This window comes from Rosa rugosa, chromosome 2 (assembly GCF_958449725.1).
Source record: "Rosa rugosa chromosome 2, drRosRugo1.1, whole genome shotgun sequence".
Lineage (NCBI taxonomy): Eukaryota > Viridiplantae > Streptophyta > Magnoliopsida > Rosales > Rosaceae > Rosa > Rosa rugosa.
This window is the reverse complement of record NC_084821.1, coordinates 53,013,600-53,032,169: the sequence shown is the minus strand read 5'-3', so window position 1 is coordinate 53,032,169 and position 18,570 is coordinate 53,013,600. Positions and strand designations below refer to the sequence as shown.

Genomic DNA, 18,570 nt, shown 5'->3' with positions numbered 1-18,570 from the left:
TGAGCTTATAGCTAGTAAATAATTTTTCTTCATACGTTGTTGCGTATATGTTTCACATATATCTTGTTGATTACGTGCATTTTTTTTTTTTTTGGCTTCTGAAATCAAAGTAAACATTTCTTTGCCTCCCACACAATCAAGCACTTCAATTACTTAGCATCAATCTGAAACCGTATGGGCGACTCTCTCTCTCTCTCTAGTAGAAAATAAGAGTTCGATGTGTTTGTTATGCTTCAATACTATATTATTCATCTCCAAAATAGGAGGATTATAAAGAGATACAAGAGTAATCCTAATAGGAAAAAAAATCTCCTATGACTATACAGAAAACGTAATCTATACCTACAAGGAAATGAAATATTTACAAAATATTCTACACTCCCCTTCAAGTTGGTGCATAGATGTCGATCATGCCCAACTTTCCAATTGAGTTGTCAAACACTTTCCTTGACACTCCTTTCGTAAGAACATCTGCTAATTGATCTTCTGTATACACAAAAGGGAAACGGATAATCTTCCTGTCCAGGTTTTCCTTAATGAAATGCCGATCTACTTCCACGTGCTTTGTCCGGTCATGTTGAACAGGATTACGAGCAATTTCAATAGCAGACGTGCTATCACAATGCAGGTCCATAGGTTTCTGGAGTTTAAAACCCAAATCTTTCAACACGTTACGAATCCACAACATCTCACAAACTCCATGTGCCATACCTCGAAACTCAGCTTCAGCACTTGACCTAGCGACAACCTTCTGTTTCTTGCTGCGCCAAGTCACAAGGTTTCCTCCAACAAATGTAAAATATCCAGATGTGGATCGTCTGTCTGTCTTATCACCAGCCCAATCTGCATCCGTGTACCCCACAACTTCCAACTCATTCTTTTTTCAAACAACAAACCTCTTCTAGGTGCCATCTTAAGATATCTCAAAATACGATACACTGCATCCATATGCTCTTCACTGGGACAATGCATAAACTGACTAACCACACTCACAGCATAAGCAATATCAGGCCTAGTATGAGAAAGATAAATAAGCCTCCCTACTAGACGTTGATACCTTCTTTTATCAGTCGGAACCTGATCCGGATAGATGGCAAGGTTGTGGTTCATCTCGATCGGTGTCTCAATAGGGTTGCAGTCAAGCATCCCGGTCTCAGCTAATAAGTCAAGTACATACTTACGTTGGGACAAAGAAATTCCCTTCTTCGACCTTGCGACTTCAATTCCAAGAAAGTACTTCAATTGCCCAAGGTCCTTCATCTCAAATTCCTTAGAAAGATACTTTTGTAGGGTTCCATCTCTGTTAGATCATCCCCTGTGACAATCATGCATATCATCAACATATACTATCAGAGCGGTAATCTTACCCTGACTACGCTTGATGAACAAGGTATGATCCGAGTTGCTTTGTCTATATCCGAACATCCTCATAGACTTGGAGAATCTTCCAAACCAAGCTCTAGGAGACTGTTTCAAACCATACAGAGATTTATTCAACTTACAAACCTTGCCAGTATCACAAGGCATATTTTTGACTCCTGGCGGTATGTCCATATACACTTCTTCCTCCAAATTTCCATTGAGGAAAGCATTCTTCACATCAAACTGATGTAGAGGCCAATCTTTAGTTGCTGCAAGTGAAATCAAGATCCGAACAGTATTGATCTTTGCTACAGGGGCAAACGTTTCTTCATAATCAATTCCATAGCGCTGAGTGTACCCTTTGGCGACTAATCTGGCTTTGTACCTGTCAATGCTCCCATCAGCTTTAAGTTTTACTGTAAACACCCATTGACATCCAACAGTTTTCTTCCCAGCAGGCATAGTCACAATATCCCAAGTCGAATTTTTCTGTAAAGCTTCTAGTTCTTCATTCATCGCTTTAGTCCACTTAGGGTCCGCTAAAGCATCTTGTACACTACTAGGAATAGATACAGTAGATAATTGATCAACAGCAAGTGCATATGACCCAGACAACCTATGGTTAGATTTGTAATTAGCTATAGGATATTTAGCTTTAGCTTTGATATATGGTTCATATTGTTTCTTAGGAATACCCTTGTTAACCATTTGTGATTTTCTAGACTCAATATTATCTACCCCAGATGATTCATTCAAAATTAAAGGTACCTGAGGGGGAACATTCACAGCGGGTCCTTCAGTTGATGATGTAGAGAGGGGTAAAAACTCTGACAGACGAGAGCTCCGAATTATATTATCTTCATTGGGTGAGTCAAGACTGGGCTGATCAATAGGTAATTCATAAGCATGTGATGTTTCATACATTCCAGGATGCATTGAAGCGTCACTATCACCTTCAAGACACGTGCCAAATTGCTGGCGTGTAACTTCTTCCCCGTCTGACTGGTCGAAGTCACTTTGGGGAGGGGAATGCATGCTGGTCTCTTGGCGGGGTGCTGCACATGTTGGCTGGTCATGACGTAGGCCGACACCACTTTTATCCTTACAGGTTGGGGACCCCACCGATCCACCGCTGGAATTAACACCTGGGCCGACAGCATCTCTGGGTCCACCGCCCATCAGCTCACCCTCTCTGGGTCCACTACCCATCAGCTCATCCTCTCTGGGTCCACTACCCATCAGCTCATCCTCTCTGGGTCTACCGCCAACTGGGCCGACACCATGTGCACTTTCATTGTCGTTTCCTATTGCCCCGTCCTCTTTTTCACGTTCAACCAGTGTTGGAGAATTCCCAATTGCAAATCTCGATTCTAAAACTTCTAATTCTTCAAATGCAGATAAATCTCGAGGATTTCCTTCACAACCTCTCTCCCCCTGAAGGGAAGACTCCGAAACTCCCCCTGAATAATAAGGCTCGGATTCAAGAAACGCAACATCAAAAGAGACATGTATAGTGCCAGTAAGAGGGTCATAACATCGATAACCCTTCTGAAATTCAGCATAACCAACAAATATACACTTACGGGCACGGGGATCAAGCTTGCTGCGTTGAGGTTGGGGAATATGAACGTAGGCTACGCAGCCAAACACACGAGGCTCCAAGTTAGGTAACAACGGAAGTGAAAGAAATTTCTGAAGCTTCTGCTGAGGATTTTGAAATTCAATCACCCGAGAAGGAGTACGATTAATAAGGTAGGCAGCGGACTTCAAAGCTTCTCCCCAATATTCACGGGGTACGTGCATACCAAACAAAGAAGCACGGACAACTTCAAGCAATTGCCGATTCTTTCTTTCTGCCAACCCATTCTGCTGAGGAGTATATGAATTCGACGTTTGATGGCGAATTCCATGAGATTGTATAAACTCCTGCATAGGACCATTAACATATTCTCCGCCATTATCAGATTGGAAAACTCGAATAGTCTGTTGATACTGTGTAGACACCATTTTGTGAAACTCCTTGAACATAGAATACACATCACTCTTGTTCTTCAATAAAGACACCCAAGTCATACGAGTACAATCATCAATAAAAGTCACAAAATATCGAGCTCCAGAAAGAGACGGGATCTTGGCAGGACCCCAAACATCAATGAATCTTCATAAACGGAATGGGACTTTTATTAAGACTAGGTGAATATGAAATTCGATGACTTTTAGCCAGTTCACATACGTCACAACGAAAATCTGAATCACTAACAACCGAAAATAAATGAGGTTGCAGTTTCTTAAGATAACTAAAAGACAGATGACCCAAACGACGATGCCACAGCCACACATTTTCCTTAGCATTCTCTACTCCATTAACCTGATTTACTTGTCCTAACAGCTGTTGCTCTCCACTTTCTGTCAGATCCAAGTAGTAGAGTTTCCCCCTTCTAACACCATAACCAAGAATCCGTCGAGTCAGAATGTCCTGAAACACACAGAAAGAGGGATAGAAAGTAACAATACATGCTAGTGCTAGAATAATATGGCCAACAGATAGGAGATTATATGCTAATGAAGGGACAACCAATACAGAGTCAAGGGTTAACGTGTCAGATAGGACAACAGAGCCTTCTCCGGTAACCGGAGTTGGAGTACCATCAGCTGTAGAAACAATATTTTGAGAGGAGGGTTTCAGTTTTTTCAAGAGGGTAGGATCATTAGTCATATGGTCCAAGAACTATTCACATATACCTGACTGTGCTACATTAGCGGAGACATTAGAAGATTGCTCTTCTTTTGTAGTAGCGACGACAGCCTTTTCAAGGTTCTTTCGCGGTTTCTTGGTGAAATCCCACCAATCAGAGTACCCAATTACTTCATAACACCTTTGCTTGCTATGACCTAAAATTCCACAGACTGGACACTTTGTATTTGCATATGGATTTATCTTACCCGAAAGGCGGCGTGGTGGAGGCATGTTGTGGAGTGCGAGGGTGGCAGAATCATCTTCCATTGAAAATTGGGCAAAAGTATGTTTAAAAAAAAAATAATAACTTACAGTAGTAGTTATAGAAAGCAAAGGACACCTCTATATGAGGCTATGTTTGGTATGGCTGAGCTTTTCAGAAAAGCTGGCTTCTGCTTATTTCTGAGAATAAGTGGCTGAAAAGCAAAGCCGCTGAATGTTTGGTAAACTGGCTTTTTATAAGAGCTGTCAGTGGCAGAAGCAGTGGCAAAGTGTTTGGTAAATCAAACTGGCTTGTGCTTTTTGTTTGTGGAATGACCAAATTGGACATGAGAGATTATTTTGCCTTAATTGTTTAGTAATACAATGTTGTTCAAATGCTCTTGTTATTATTTTTAATCTTTATTATGTCCTTATTAATTTTTGTTAACTTTCAATTTTTATAAATCGTGACCATATGATTAATATTGGACAAGTTTAAAAATAACTTATATAAATATATTAGTAACATTAATAACAATTGGTTTCTGATTCGCATCAAATGTTCACGTTATTACGCACATTCATCAAACTTTGAGTAATGTTATTTCTTATTGTTTCCATTTCTTGTGCACCGTGACCATGATATTCTTCTTCTACATCATCATCCATTTCTATCCCACCACTTGACCCATAACCTTTTCTTTCTTCACTGCGGACAAAATGTCTATCACCATGTGCATGTCTCCGTATATAATTATGAAGTGTCATGGTGACAATGACAATCTTCACTTGCTTATCAAATGAATAACCTTGCATGTCCCTTAATGATGAGGCTATATAAATCTTTTCCTCAAAACCTGTATGAAACAGCAAATAGGTAAATTACAAATAGCCTAAGCCAACTCTTTCTCAATCCAAGATAGTGATCCAACCTAATTTGTGCACAAGTGAAGCAAGTGAATCAATGAAGCAATGAACTCCTAGTATCATCATTGCTAACCTGCACCATCATTTACAAACAACCAAGCCAAGAACACTACATAACAAAACAATCGACTTATCTTTTCCTCAACGATATCATTCACATCTACCTATTGCAACTAAGCCATTAGAATCAACAATACTGTTGCAGTAGTAGCACTAGGGAGCAATGGAGAAATAGCTAAGCTAAGGGAGGTAAAAATAGAAGAGAAGAATTTAGATGGAGAAATACAACTGTTCAATTGATACAGGCCAAAACTACATGATAAGGATAGGAATAAATCCTAAGATGATTACTTGATTTGCCAAGATAATTATAAACCAACAAATGGCCATTTTCATGAGAAAGTTATTTTCATTTAACTAGAGAAGTTGATAAGCAAACAACACAGTAAATGCATTTAATCGGTAACAATATCTGATTGTGTTATTTGAATATACACAGACAATATTCAAAGATTGAAACAAGACATTTCTCTATTTCCACATGATATATACAAGTCTTCCAAAGTCCTCCCTTAGTTTTCTTAGTCAATTTCTGAGCTAATGAAGTTTCCCTACAGCTGAAAAGTACTTTAGCTAAAGATTGAAGCCACAAGAAACTGACAAGAATAACTGGACAAGGGATCACTCCTAAAATTGGAACCAAGAGCTAGGATATTAGACACTGTAGAAATATTTTTACTGGTTTAGATTAAAGTAGTATGTAAATATGTTCTAATCTTACATCGATATGATTCAGGAGTCTAGTTTGCTTGGTATACTGTTCTTATGAAATGCTATTAACAACAACTAAACCACAGTCCTACCAACTTCGAGGAGCAGATTTCAAATCCTCACAATAGCCACAAAAAAAGATGAATATAAGGAGAACTAGAACGTAAGGCTTAGTGCAGAAAATTCTTCTTAAAATGTAGCTAGATCGATCGTAAGTCTAACAACTGAGCATAATTCTCCAACAGAAGCCAGTATCAATGATAGTCTCGCTAATATCACTTCACAAAGTTACCAATCACAACTAGTAACAATTACACCTCCAATCTTTCCAAGAATAACCAACTGAAATTTTTTCTGCATAATTCTCATCTCCTTACATGCTCAATCTCAGAAAAGAATACACTAGCCACATCCTTCAACAATCAATATTCAATTTCAACACACACTCCTTCAATGCAGAAATACCCAAAAGCAGAATCAAAATTTTCCAAATTCAGATCAAGATTTCAACTTGTAAGTTGTAACTTTTGCTTCTAATTTCAACAATCGAGTACTGGGAAATCAAAAACCTTGGCTTCGAGGAAATCAACTAGAAAACATAGAAATTCCGATCAATCCGAACCTGCGGTGAGCTTCAAGTTCGCGAAGCTTCCCGACGAGGTCGACTCCTGCGGACGCGAAGAGTAGGCGAAGGTCTTCGGAGGTCCTCTTGAGACCGATTTGGAGAGGGACTTGAACTGATCCAAGCTCCTCATGCTCGGAAACCCTAGCTTCTGCATCTTTCGAACTCGGATTGATACACTCGATTCTCATCCATAATTCTAACCAACAATAATTTCAGTTGCTCTGTGCTTGGGGTTTTAGTGATTATTGTTTGGCTGAGGCGGCGTCAGAGATGAGAGGCTGAGGCGGTGTCTGTGATGAGAGCGATGCTTGGTCTGTGATGAGAGCCCGACGGCGTCAGAGGGAGAGTAGAGATGGGATAGAGATGAAAATGAAGCAGAGTCTGAGATCTCATCTCGAAGGGGTAATGGCAATCCGTAATTGCCTCAACCAAGGAAGGATAGACTCCGTCATTTAGAAAGATTCATTTAGCTACAGTAATCTCCGCTACAGTACGCTGCTGGCTTCTGGCTTCTGAAAGCAGGGGTCAGGCAACTTCTGCTTTTTGAGAGAAGCTGCAGTGGCTTTTCAAATAAGCTGAGCATAAGTCAGCTAACCAAACGCATGTGACTCTTGTGCTTATAAGCAGGGGAGCTAAAAAGCCCCCCCAAACATAGCCTGAGTTTGGCCGGCAAGACTTAATCAATCAGGGTGTGGCTAGACTTGAGCAATAAAGCAGCGGCAATTCAAATACGGTCCCCACGTGATGTACAGATGTGATGCTGCTGGGTGTTCTTTCAGTCCTATGGCAATTAATGTTTTTTTTTTCCAATGCGGTCCCCACGTGATGTAGAGATGTGATGCTGCTGCTTGTTCTTTGAGTCCTATGCCAATTAATGGTTTGACTTCAAAGGTGGTGCGCAGCGGTTTGATGTTCTTCCGAATTCCGGTTTCGAGTTTCAACCCAGTGCAAGTTCAAAGGATTGAGCCTGCTCTGATACCAAGTAGAAAATAAGAGTTCGATGTGTTTGTTATGCTTCAATACTATATTATTCATCTCTAAAATAGGAGGATTATAAAGAGATACAAGAGTAATCCTAATAGGAAAAAAAATCTCCTATGACTATACAGAAAACGTAATCTATACCTACAAGGAAAGTAAATATTTACAGAATATTCTACATCTCTCACAACATCTTTATCTCTCTAGTCGCCAACGGGTAGTTGTCTCTTATCCCAAGTTACATCACTGTCATGCAAAATTCTACAGTGATAGGGAGTATTAAAATTCCGCAGCCAAGAACGGTTGGATTGCAAATTGTTTGCTGTGCACTCAACTCAATGAGCATTAATCGACTATAGAACACCCCATTGTAATAGCAACATTTTCTGAAATTGAATTTAATGACAAGATACGTACTCTAGTTTCTCTATATTAAAGTTAATCCAAAATGATTTATTCCAGAGTAGGTAATGTGAAGAGAAATTCAGTTCAGTAAACTAAAAAGGTAAGGTGATGTGAACAGCTTGCTTCACAATCTACAATCACTATGCTATAAAAGAACCTACTTCTGTGAACATTCCTTCACTATATTTCAAAAAGAAATAAGTTGAAATGGTTATTGAACATATATATGCAGGCAACAAAATGAAGACGGTCTGCTCAGTTTCTCTAATTTCTGTTCTCCCAGTAAGTTGAATCAGGATTGACTGGATAAAGATCATTAACTGATGTAGATGAAGCAGTCCAAGGCCCTTCGGTTGACATAGTTTGCCTCTGACTATTCTCACTCGTGTTTTCTGCAACATTGGACTCAAAATGTTTCCTCATTTCATTGATCTCATCCTTCGACGCATTTGGATCCAAGACCAACTCTTGGACAGAAGCCTTGCCTTCAAGCATGCTCACCACTGAAGACATGGTAGGCCTATCTGCTGCAATGACATTAGTGCAAAGAAGAGCCACATTGATTGTGATCATCATTTCTTCTTTGTTAAAGTCTAAGCCCAACCTTGGATCAACTAGTTCCAGTACGTTCCCTTTCTCTTTTAGAAGAAGTGCCTAGAAACGAGATTAAGGATTTCAATCATTATATAGTACTGTAGGTATACATGCTCCTTTTGATTCAAGGACCAATAGAACTAAAGTGAACAAAGAAGAAATAGATTCATGTTACCCAATCAAGAAGATAAAAGCATTCTTCCTTTGTCCGGTAAGTTGTATTGCTCCTCCCACTGACAATTTCCAGTACAACAATTCCAAAACTATAAACATCGGCTTTATCAGTTAAATAACCACGCATCGCATATTCAGGTGCCATATATCCACTGCAAAAACGAATTCAAATATAAATTCCCACATTTAAAAAAGCTACAAGAAAAAAAAACTGTAAAAATACTTGAATACAAGTAATTTTACAAACCTAGCCTAAATGAGTACTTACAATGCAATACAGATAATAACAGAGCTATATATTGGATAAAACCTTCAATTTGTTCCATCTTCTTTTTCCTATTTATATGGATGGCTTGCAGTGAAATGAAGAGTTAACTAAAAAGTAACAAGTTAATACAACAGGACTTACTAAGTTCCAGCAATTCGGGTGCTTATGTGGGTATTCTCCTCTTCATCAAGTTTGGCCAATCCAAAGTCGGATATCTTGGGGAAAAGATTTTTATCAAGTAGCACATTAGTAGCTTTGATGTCTCGATGAACGATCTTCAACCTTGACTCCTCATGGAGGAAGGCCAAACCTCTTGCTATACCGACACAGATATTGTGCCTTGTTGGCCAATCTAACTTTAACTGACGTTCTTCCGGGCCTTCAATTTGTCAAAAAAAAAAAAAAAATACATAATAGCTAGTTATAAGAAAATCTTATACATCCACTTGCATGAACCAAGTGAAGGTTTAGACACAAACACTTATGCTAGAAATATTTACCAAACAAAGCACGTGCAAGACTATTATTTTCCAGGTACTCATACACAAGGAACAATTGATTTCCTTCAATGCAGCATCCATAGAGCTTGACAAGATGAGGGTGTTGCAAAGCAGAAATCATGCCAATCTCATTCACAAATTCACGATTCCCTTGTTTTGATTTGGCAGAAAGCTGCTTAACAGCAATTATGGTGCCATCTGATAGAAGGCCCTGCATTCATCAAACATAGTGAGAATCCGCGAAAAAAAAAAAAAAAAAAAGAACTCAGGTGAAGAAAATGAATAGAAATGATTGGTTCTGACCAATACCTTGTGAACAGGACCAAAACCACCTTCTCCAATCTTATTAGCTGGGTTAAAGTCGTTTGTGGCAGCGTTGATTTGCCTCAAGGTAAATTTACTAGTTTGCAAGTCCACTCCATTTAAATCTGTGTAGGAAGCGATTTGATATAAGAAATGGTTTCCCAAATTTTTAGACTAACATTGCACTATGAATTCAAGCTTCAGACTGATTAGAGGCCTAGAATTTAACAAAGTCACCTAACTAATACTTTTGACAATATTCATATAATGTATTCTACCAGCATTATGTACTAAAGATTTTGAAATCTAAACAATTACCATCTTACAAACATGATAATGCTCATATGTTGGTGATACTAAATGAAAAGTAGAACAATATTAATATCATCTTAGGAAGCCTCTAGAGTTTGAAATCAATCTAAACTAAACTAAACTATTAGTAGTATCACAAACTAACTGCAAAATACCTTGTTCAAGAGTCCTTTCTCTTCTTAGAAAGCCTTTCCACCAAAGAATACCAAAAATAAGTAGTATAATGAAGATTCCCCCAACCACAATTCCAACCAGGACACCTACAGATATTCCACTTCCACCTCCACCTCCTGCCGAGGCCTCTTGCGGGGGTTCAAAGTCTGCCGGAAGTAGACAAGCTTTATTATATAGTAAAGGTTATTGATAGGAGTGTGTTACTCAACCAGCTACCCAATGCGCAAAGACACAAAAGATTCAACCCTTTGGGGGAACCTTAAAACAAGTAGATAATAAGATACACAAGTTTGCTGTCAATTCTTTTTTTAGGTAAAAGAAAACTTTCAGGTAAAAATCCTCTATGTTGAATGTAAATGAACTTTGAAGCTAGCACATGCACCTAAAAACATAAACATACAAACACTTTGTGACAAGGAGACTGAATGGAGATCATTCCTCAATTCTCAAAGTCAAACTAGGTACGTAAAACATAAAGTAAGTAGATGCATTTCTTTGGCAATTAATGCAAGAAACACAAAATCAAACCGTAGACTAGTGTAAGAAGCTCCTATAATAGGATGGATGGAATATCCTTATAATGAAACTCTGAATGGTCTACAACTAGTTATAAGGAGAACATCAGAGTTCATAAAATATTAAACTTACTAGGATCTACAGAAATAGCGGAGATAAGAGGGCCATAGATTCCTCTTATAGGGATGCCAGTGGTTCCTTTCCCAGCCCAAAATAAACGGATCTCCAAGGTATTACTGGTTACATTAGCAGTGAAGTTTTTTATGACTGCTATACCAAACCCTCCTGCGTCATTCGCAAAGTTAAAATCCTTCAGCACTAGTGACCCCTGCAATAGAGTAGTATAATTACTTAACATTTCATGTTCATATTTACTAAGGCTTCTAGTCTTGACTGTACATAATTACATGTTGCCATAAAATTCCCACATAACAAAGTCAGAACAATAATTAATCGACCAAAAACAAAGTAATATTTGTTTTGACAACATTTGTTAAATATTATAAACTTTAGCTGATATATGTGGAAATATGTCTTACCTGTATATAAATATCAAATATACGCCTTCCCAAGCTGCTATATGTTTTGTCATTTGTAAACATTATCTCGGCAAAATGGAGGTTTACTGTGTAGATTCCATTTCCCAGACAAAACCCATAATAAGTTAGAGAAATAGGAGAAAGACGTGCATTCAAATACAGCTGAGGATTGGTTATAGAAAGTCTAGATGTATTAGTCCAGATAAAGGTATCTGTAGGACGATCATCATCAGTAAAGTAACCAGTGTTGCTTGATGCCCAATTTGTTCTGCTTTGGTAAAATGATGAAGGCCCAGATTTATCTGTATCATCCTCATATGTTGCCATTGTGGACCTTGTAAAATTTTCACTGAGAGTTGCTTCTTTTCCGCCACAATTTATGTGGAGAGAGTACCAAGCTAGGAAAGAAAAGCAAAAACAGGTTAGTAGCCCTTGAGAAGGAAAACAAAAAAGAATCAATCCTAGAAGGAAGAAAATGGTAATGACTTCTATATCCCTTTGTTGCAATGGAAAGGCTGGGGGGTGGGGACAACATATACAGGTCGACAAATAAGATTTCCATATACTATATATATCTGAAATAATTATCCAAATGAAATAATGATCAGCAAACTTCATCCTGAAAGTTTACTTAACTAGGCAAAGACTGTGAAAGATGCTACTTGTAGATGACAAGGCCAAATCTTAGGGTGCATAATCAATGTACTTTTGATCTTAAAAGTATAAAAAGCAGAGACTGGTACACTTAAAAGATTAAGAATCCATCAGCCTCTTATAGTCTTGTGTATATATTGTCTAAGCTAAGTAAGAAGTTGTTTTGGATTTAACCCTCATCTTCCTCCCACACCCTGATCGTCATAGTTCAATACTTAAGACACTATAGGATTGAAACTATGCTCGTACAGACTTGCAACTTTAACACTAACTTTTTTGCATTGCATATTGTAGTTCTATACTTAAATATGAAGTGTAAAGAGACCAAGTTCTTTATTCACCATTGTTCAGAGCAGTGGTAGATAATTGATAATTTTACTTTCTAGTCTTTTGTTCCTTAGAAATTCTGATATCTTTTTTAGCTGTTAAGCTTTCAGCCTTAAAAAATATAAAATAAAATAAAAATATATAAAAAAAAAAAAAGGAAGGAAGGAAGTGGAAAACAAAGAAAAGGCCATAGACATTTATAAAGGACATATGTGCAACCCAACTTACTTTTTGGACATTTTGCAATTTTCAAACATGAAACAGATCTGCAAACAGAACAATAGAGGGTCCAAAAAGATCAGCAAGAAAACATGATAAACCAACTGCAGTGCAAATCGATCTTTGAATTCCAAGTAAAACTTTTATGCACGCCTTTAAAAGACTGTATTAAACTTACGAAGTATTGTCCCCGGAAGAGCTTGCAAACAAGTTCCTGTAGTAATTAACATATACTCGTAAGTTAAGTTTGCTCTGCAGAACATGAACAAAATATAACTTAACAAAGATATTCTTACAAGCCGCCTTGTGGTTCACAACTGACAGCTGCTGACTTAGTGGTGAAATCGTTGTATGAAAGATCACTGCATAAAAAGGCTTAAGTAAACTTTTGTTCACCATCTAAAATAGGGAAGAAGAGGAGGAGTAGCATTTGCTACTATAGCTTTTCTAGAAGAGAGCTTACATGTTGTCTCCTTTCAGCCAATCTGGCACAGATCCAGTGAGCATATTTCCAGTCAAGAACCTAAACATAATTAATGCAAAAACAACTGAGCATCTGTTTTGTATACGAAAATCATCTCATGTTATGCTTGATGTCGGTACTCAGTTCTTTTTATGCCCATTTATATCATATTCTTGCTTCATCCACAACATATTAAACAAAAACTATCTCACTTATTACTCAGAAACACTCCATCAAATCCTACTGTTAGACAACGGCTAGACCCCAAAACCTAAAGCTAACATTTTCCCAACAGTCATGCATGTAGAAAGCACGAAAAAAAAAAATTATACATGAGGCCTCATTCTGCTCCTTTATTGTAAATCCCCTAGTAATCAGTAAAAGAATCAAGATCTGTTATTCATTGCTTACATGTAATCCACATTTGCTAGTCCAGAAAAGCTGCTTGGAATTTCTCCAGTTAGCTTGTTAAAGCTGAGGTCTCTGCAAAGATTCCAATCAAAGAAAATGTAAACATGATGATCCTTTGTTTCGTATAGTAGCATGTAGAACTAAGATAGTTTATAGAAGGCAGAAAAACAAAAAAGCAATTGTACTAACAAAGTTTTCAAAGTCGTCATTTCCCCAAGATATGCAGGTAGCTGTCCACTAATATTGCAATTCCGCAACATCCTGTAACATAAACAGTTATACTTAATTGAGTTGGCAAAGACGTCTGGTGCAGCCAGAAATGTGTGCCACATGGAAGTATCTAACTCACAGTGTCTTCAGTTTTTTCATATTCTCAAGTGGAGGAAATGATGAATCAGGTCCATTCAAGTCAGTAACTCTCCTGCAAATGTAAATTAGTTACACAAACCTAATCTATTCCATTCTACAAACCAGCAAATTATAACAAAAGGTACTAACATGTCAGTTAATTTTGTCAAAAGAGAGATGCCGGAAGGAATGGGCCCCGTCAAGCCACTAGCCTGAATTGCTCTGTTTCACAAGTCATAGTATAAATTAGTGATGATATGAAATTTCAAATTTCAGAATCAAGCAACAGTAAACATAAATGAAATATAACGCACTCACAGTTTTTCTAGATTGGTCCAGTTCTGAATAAAATTAGGTATCTTTCCAGAAAAAGAATTGTCACTAATCCGACTGCATAACAATGGGAAGAATAAAAATGATACAACTTTTCTCGGAATGAGATACATAATAACTAGGTTGGGTGCTAAGGACATCATAGTTAAAGAAATAAAGAAAGAAAGAAAGAAAACGAAAAGCTTACAAGTCTTTTAGCGTAGTAAGCCCTGCAAATGTTTCCGGCAACTCCCCAGTAAAGTTGTTTGAGGTAAGAAGCCTAACCAATTAAACGGATAAAAGTTAAAAAATAAAGACTAATTCCAAATAAATATCAAGCATGCAACTATAGATGATCCAAAAGGTTACACATGATTTACTAGCGATAAACATAACTACATAAGCATATGTCTATGGAAAAACAATTCCAGATATAACCAAACATCAGTTATCATGGTTAAAAGTTCTAATAGGAGATCCTACATTCTTTCTATGTTGGGCAAGTTCCCAAGCTTCACAGGAAGAACTCCAGAGAAGCTATTGAAATCGATGGCCCTGCACAGAACATATTTAATTCCAATCATGAGAAAGTTCAAACACCAAGTAAGGGGAGAAGGACACAAATGTTCTTATCAAGACTTACAAACTTTTCAGGGTGGTGATGTTTGCAAGCTCAACAGGTAGAGAACCTGTCAAACGGTTTCCAACAAGGGAACTGCAACAATACTCACATGTTAAAAGCATTTTTATTAAATAATGGCTAAATAACATTAAAATGGCTATGAATATGAAATGCACAAAAAGTACTCCATATTTAACATTCAAATATTTATTATCCAAATCGTGCATGATGGGACATCAAGATATACAAACCTGTCTTAGATTCTTTGTTTAAGAAAGAAATGGATGAAAGAACATTGAAGTGGCCATTAGAACAAAACATATGAGAATGACGTGAAAATAATGAGTATCAAGTATGCACATATGTATTCAGAGGGAGACAAGAAGTACATGTTAAGCAGTGGCAGGGCACCCCATTCTGGAGGGATGGTGCCATTCAGGTAGTTGCGGGAGAGGTCACTGAAGGAGAAAGAAAGAAATGAGTCATTGCCTCTTTCAAAACTGAAACACAGATAAATTAGCTAATGAAATTAATACGACTCAAACTTGGAGTGTTGACAGTGCACTTACATTTCTTGGAGATAGGGGAGCCTAATCAACTCTGGCGGGAGTTTTCCCGGCAGATTCTGAGATTTCAAAACTCTGCACTTCATTAAAATACATGGTTATATTTATATCTCAATAATCACTATATAATAAACATCAGCAACTCAGTTAAACTGTGCCTAAAAGGAAAAACAACCACTGAACCAAGACCAAAACAGATAAATTACTCATGAGTTACCAAACCCATACGAACATAGCGACAAAAGACAATCCAGCATGAAGTTCAGCTATCGACTCCAACCCATTATAACCAACAGAGGCAAGAAATGCTGGTTAACCTGTCAGCTTAGCTGGAATAGCTTCAATCATGCAGTTAAACCTGCTTGGTTTACTGTTGTATACTTGAGGCATCATTGTAAATGTAATTGTCATTTCATCATTCATCCAATAAGAGATAGTTTTACAAAATCACGTTTGCCCTGCACAGCAAATGTGTGGCTTTCCTAGTTTCGTACTGCACATTTCTCCTTTGGGAGAATTTCATCGAACAGCTTGCGTGCAATTGCTACTTTAAGAAAATGCTTTAGGGGGACAACCAACTTAAAGTTAATTAGGACTATGAACCAGAAACAAAGGAGGGTTGTTAGAATCGCGTGGGACTCCATTGCTCTGCGTCTGCGATGTCTGTAATATGAGATTTGAAGCAAAATATGATCAGGAAGGAAGGACCAGCCACACGGTCTAAGAGCCTCTCCCCTTGGCTTTTCTGTTTTTCTTTTTCTACATTTAATGGTCGATATGGTCATTTGACATTTTTCCTTTTCATGTATTGGAGGGGAATCAAACTCCTTCTTGATGTTTGGGCTGTTTAACACTTTGATTCCATTCTCAAAAAAAAAAAAAACACTTTGATTCCTAATATTCTAAAACTATCACATTGGTACCTCAAAACTAATATTCGACATACTTTTAGTACCCTCCATTAATAACATCGTTCATAGTTAGTAAAAGACGGGACGTGTATAGTACGCAAAAAATATGTACATGTATTATGCGGACATTTTATAAATAGTTCGGCAAAATATTTTTAATTAATTAAATAATTAAAATTTAATTAAAAATATTAGTTTATATTCATTTTTATTCAATAATATGTGTAAAATACGGGGAAAAGAAACGTAAAAATCGTGTATAGTACATGTATAATACTTTTGGCTTCAAAAGTATGGGAGATTTAACGAGTCCTTTTCAAAAATACAAAGTACGGAAATATTTTTAAAAAAAAACATAAGTACGTGTTTTATGCGTATAATACGAAAAATTACTAATTATGACATCGTTAACTCCGCCATATTTTTAAGGTTATTTTCGTCTTGCCCTCTCTCTTTTTTCACCCCACAAAACTCATCATCGTCTTTATATATCAACATAATTAGTCACTGATCACTGATTAAAAATAAGAAAAATACAAAGCATAAAAAGTACTGGTATATGCAAAATGAGAAATAATAATCTCGTAGACTTTGACCTTATGCATCCTTCTAACCCTTTCACATCAACCACTCAAATAGACAAAAACCATCAATATTTAACCCAAATCATCATTGAAAGATATTGTCATTAAAGTGATTAAACGATAGTATTTAACTTTTCATTCAAAAACATTTAAAAAACAAGAAAAACAAAATTGTCTCATGATGTCTTGTAGTGTTTGTATCATATATGCTCAACTCATTCATGACAAACAGATCATCATGACCTATTAATTAGTTGTGTTAAAATCTCCAACACAAACACAGCTCGTTGATTAAACAACTAATATGCCAAGACGGTGCTACCCGTTTACATAGTATGATAGTAACAACTTTGCTTAAGACTTCAGCCGTAGAAGATGACCTAAATAACAATAGAGGATACCAAATAACTTGAAATTACAACAAACGAGAGGAAATTGCACCAATCATTTGACATATGAGTTATGACCAATGGGATAAGCGGATTAACCCGAAGACAACCCGCATCTTTAGCGATTCAATATCAAATTCACGAATCAATGCAAAACACCAATTAAAACCTATTAACTTCATGTGGTGTCAAAAATTTCCACCCTACTGAGGGACTTTTAGTATCTAAGAAAATATTATTGGATTTACCCAAAAAGAAGTATGTAAGATGTATAGTTGTCAAAAGAGCAAGTGATACATACATGCTGGTGACGTGGCAGACAGTGGAATTGGGAACTAAGGTACAATTGCAGGTGACGGCATCTTCGGATCCTTTAACCGGGTTCAGATTAGCCCACCCGTAATCGTTGCCACAGGGATCAGCGCTGAAATTCCAGTTCGTCTTCCCCAGCGTCTTTGCTATGTCCTTCAAAGCTTCAACTTCACATGAACATAATCCATGCAACAATATATTAAACATCATAAATATTAAAGTAATGCATATATAAACGTAAAGAAATTAACTTGTTAAGTAGCTACCTTCATCCTCTGGTAATCGAGTGGCTCCGAAAGCAAAAGTTGCAGAGCAAACTAGCAGGAGAGACAGAGCAAGAAGAAGCCGAGGGAAGAAGAATGTGTAAATCATTTTCATGATTATGGCCAAAACTTTTCACATTTGAAGGGCTCTTGATGAGTTGTTCGGAGAAAGAAAGGGAGATTTTGAGAGCTAAGCTCTGTGGGTTTGAAACTTTGAATAGAAATGGAGTAGTAGGAGGAATTAACAGGTAGCTTTCTGTTTGAAATAGTTTAGAAAGAGGAAACTAATAAGAGGGTGCGGGAGGGAGAGAGAGAGTAGACTTGACCTCAAATGACACAAACGAGATAAATTAAGAAAAGGACTAATTTCAGTTTACCCCCCTGAGATTAGGGGTCGTCATCATGTTAGTCCCTCTAGTTTCAATTTAATCATGTTAGTCCCTGTACTCTCAAATTTCATCATCCGTGTCCAATTTCTACTATTCCGTCCAATTTGGACCGTTAAGTCTGACTTTTGAGGGCTAAAATGGTCATTTCAAGACAAAAAAAAAACTATAAAAAAAAAAAAAAAAAAAAAAAATTTTTCGTTTTTTTTTTTTTTTTTGCATTTTTTTTCTGTTTTTTTTTTTTTGCATTTTTTTTATTTTCTTGTTTTTTTTTCTTTTTCTTCGCTTATTATTATTATTATTTTTATTTTTTATAATTTTGTCTTCAACCTATACACCACAAGTTATAATAGGTTTATAAAACAAAAAAAAATACTCTAGGTGGTTAAAAAGCCGCTCGCTGGTCTACGATAT

The 18,570-nt window shown here is 37.1% G+C and overlaps 2 protein-coding genes across 2 annotated transcripts; both read right to left on the bottom strand.

The window, feature by feature from the left end:
* Window positions 1-4,821: 4,821 nt before the first annotated feature.
* LOC133728280 (uncharacterized) lies at window positions 4,822-7,298 on the bottom strand. The gene is made up of 2 exons (XM_062155678.1): window positions 6,621-7,298; window positions 4,822-5,157 (listed from the first exon to the last, which is right to left on the bottom strand). The coding sequence occupies exons 1-2, from the start codon at window positions 6,775-6,777 to the stop codon at window positions 4,856-4,858; spliced, it is 459 nt and encodes a 152-aa protein (XP_062011662.1). The 5' UTR covers window positions 6,778-7,298; the 3' UTR covers window positions 4,822-4,855.
* A 727-nt stretch (window positions 7,299-8,025) lies between these two features.
* On the bottom strand, window positions 8,026-18,065 carry LOC133728282 (probable leucine-rich repeat receptor-like serine/threonine-protein kinase At3g14840). The gene is made up of 24 exons (XM_062155680.1): window positions 17,774-18,065; window positions 17,497-17,674; window positions 15,315-15,386; window positions 15,135-15,203; window positions 14,767-14,838; window positions 14,607-14,678; window positions 14,332-14,403; window positions 14,130-14,201; window positions 13,962-14,033; window positions 13,813-13,884; window positions 13,653-13,724; window positions 13,464-13,535; window positions 13,053-13,112; window positions 12,886-12,951; window positions 12,768-12,803; window positions 12,599-12,636; window positions 11,390-11,787; window positions 10,983-11,178; window positions 10,316-10,480; window positions 9,855-9,973; window positions 9,546-9,756; window positions 9,187-9,424; window positions 8,779-8,929; window positions 8,026-8,663 (listed from the first exon to the last, which is right to left on the bottom strand). Exons 1-24 carry the CDS (start codon window positions 17,883-17,885, stop codon window positions 8,274-8,276), a joined length of 3,075 nt encoding a protein of 1,024 aa, XP_062011664.1. The 5' UTR covers window positions 17,886-18,065; the 3' UTR covers window positions 8,026-8,273.
* Between the last annotated feature and the right edge of the window lie 505 nt (window positions 18,066-18,570).

Excerpts from the sequence above, each read along its gene's own strand:
- LOC133728280 (XM_062155678.1), bottom strand. The coding sequence starts at position 6,777 with ATGCAGAAGCTAGGGTTTCCGAGCATGAGGAGCTTGGATCAGTTCAAG. Across the intron at positions 5,158-6,620 it reads GAACTTGAAGCTCACCGCAG|GTTTTGAGGAAAAGATTTAT; the intron begins GTTCGGATTGAT and ends TGTTTCATACAG.
- LOC133728282 (XM_062155680.1), bottom strand. The coding sequence starts at position 17,885 with ATGAAAATGATTTACACATTCTTCTTCCCTCGGCTTCTTCTTGCTCTG. Across the intron at positions 13,885-13,961 it reads TTGACAAAATTAACTGACAT|GAGAGTTACTGACTTGAATG; the intron begins GTTAGTACCTTT and ends TTACATTTGCAG. Across the intron at positions 9,757-9,854 it reads GTTTTGGTCCTGTTCACAAG|GGCCTTCTATCAGATGGCAC; the intron begins GTATTGGTCAGA and ends TGATGAATGCAG.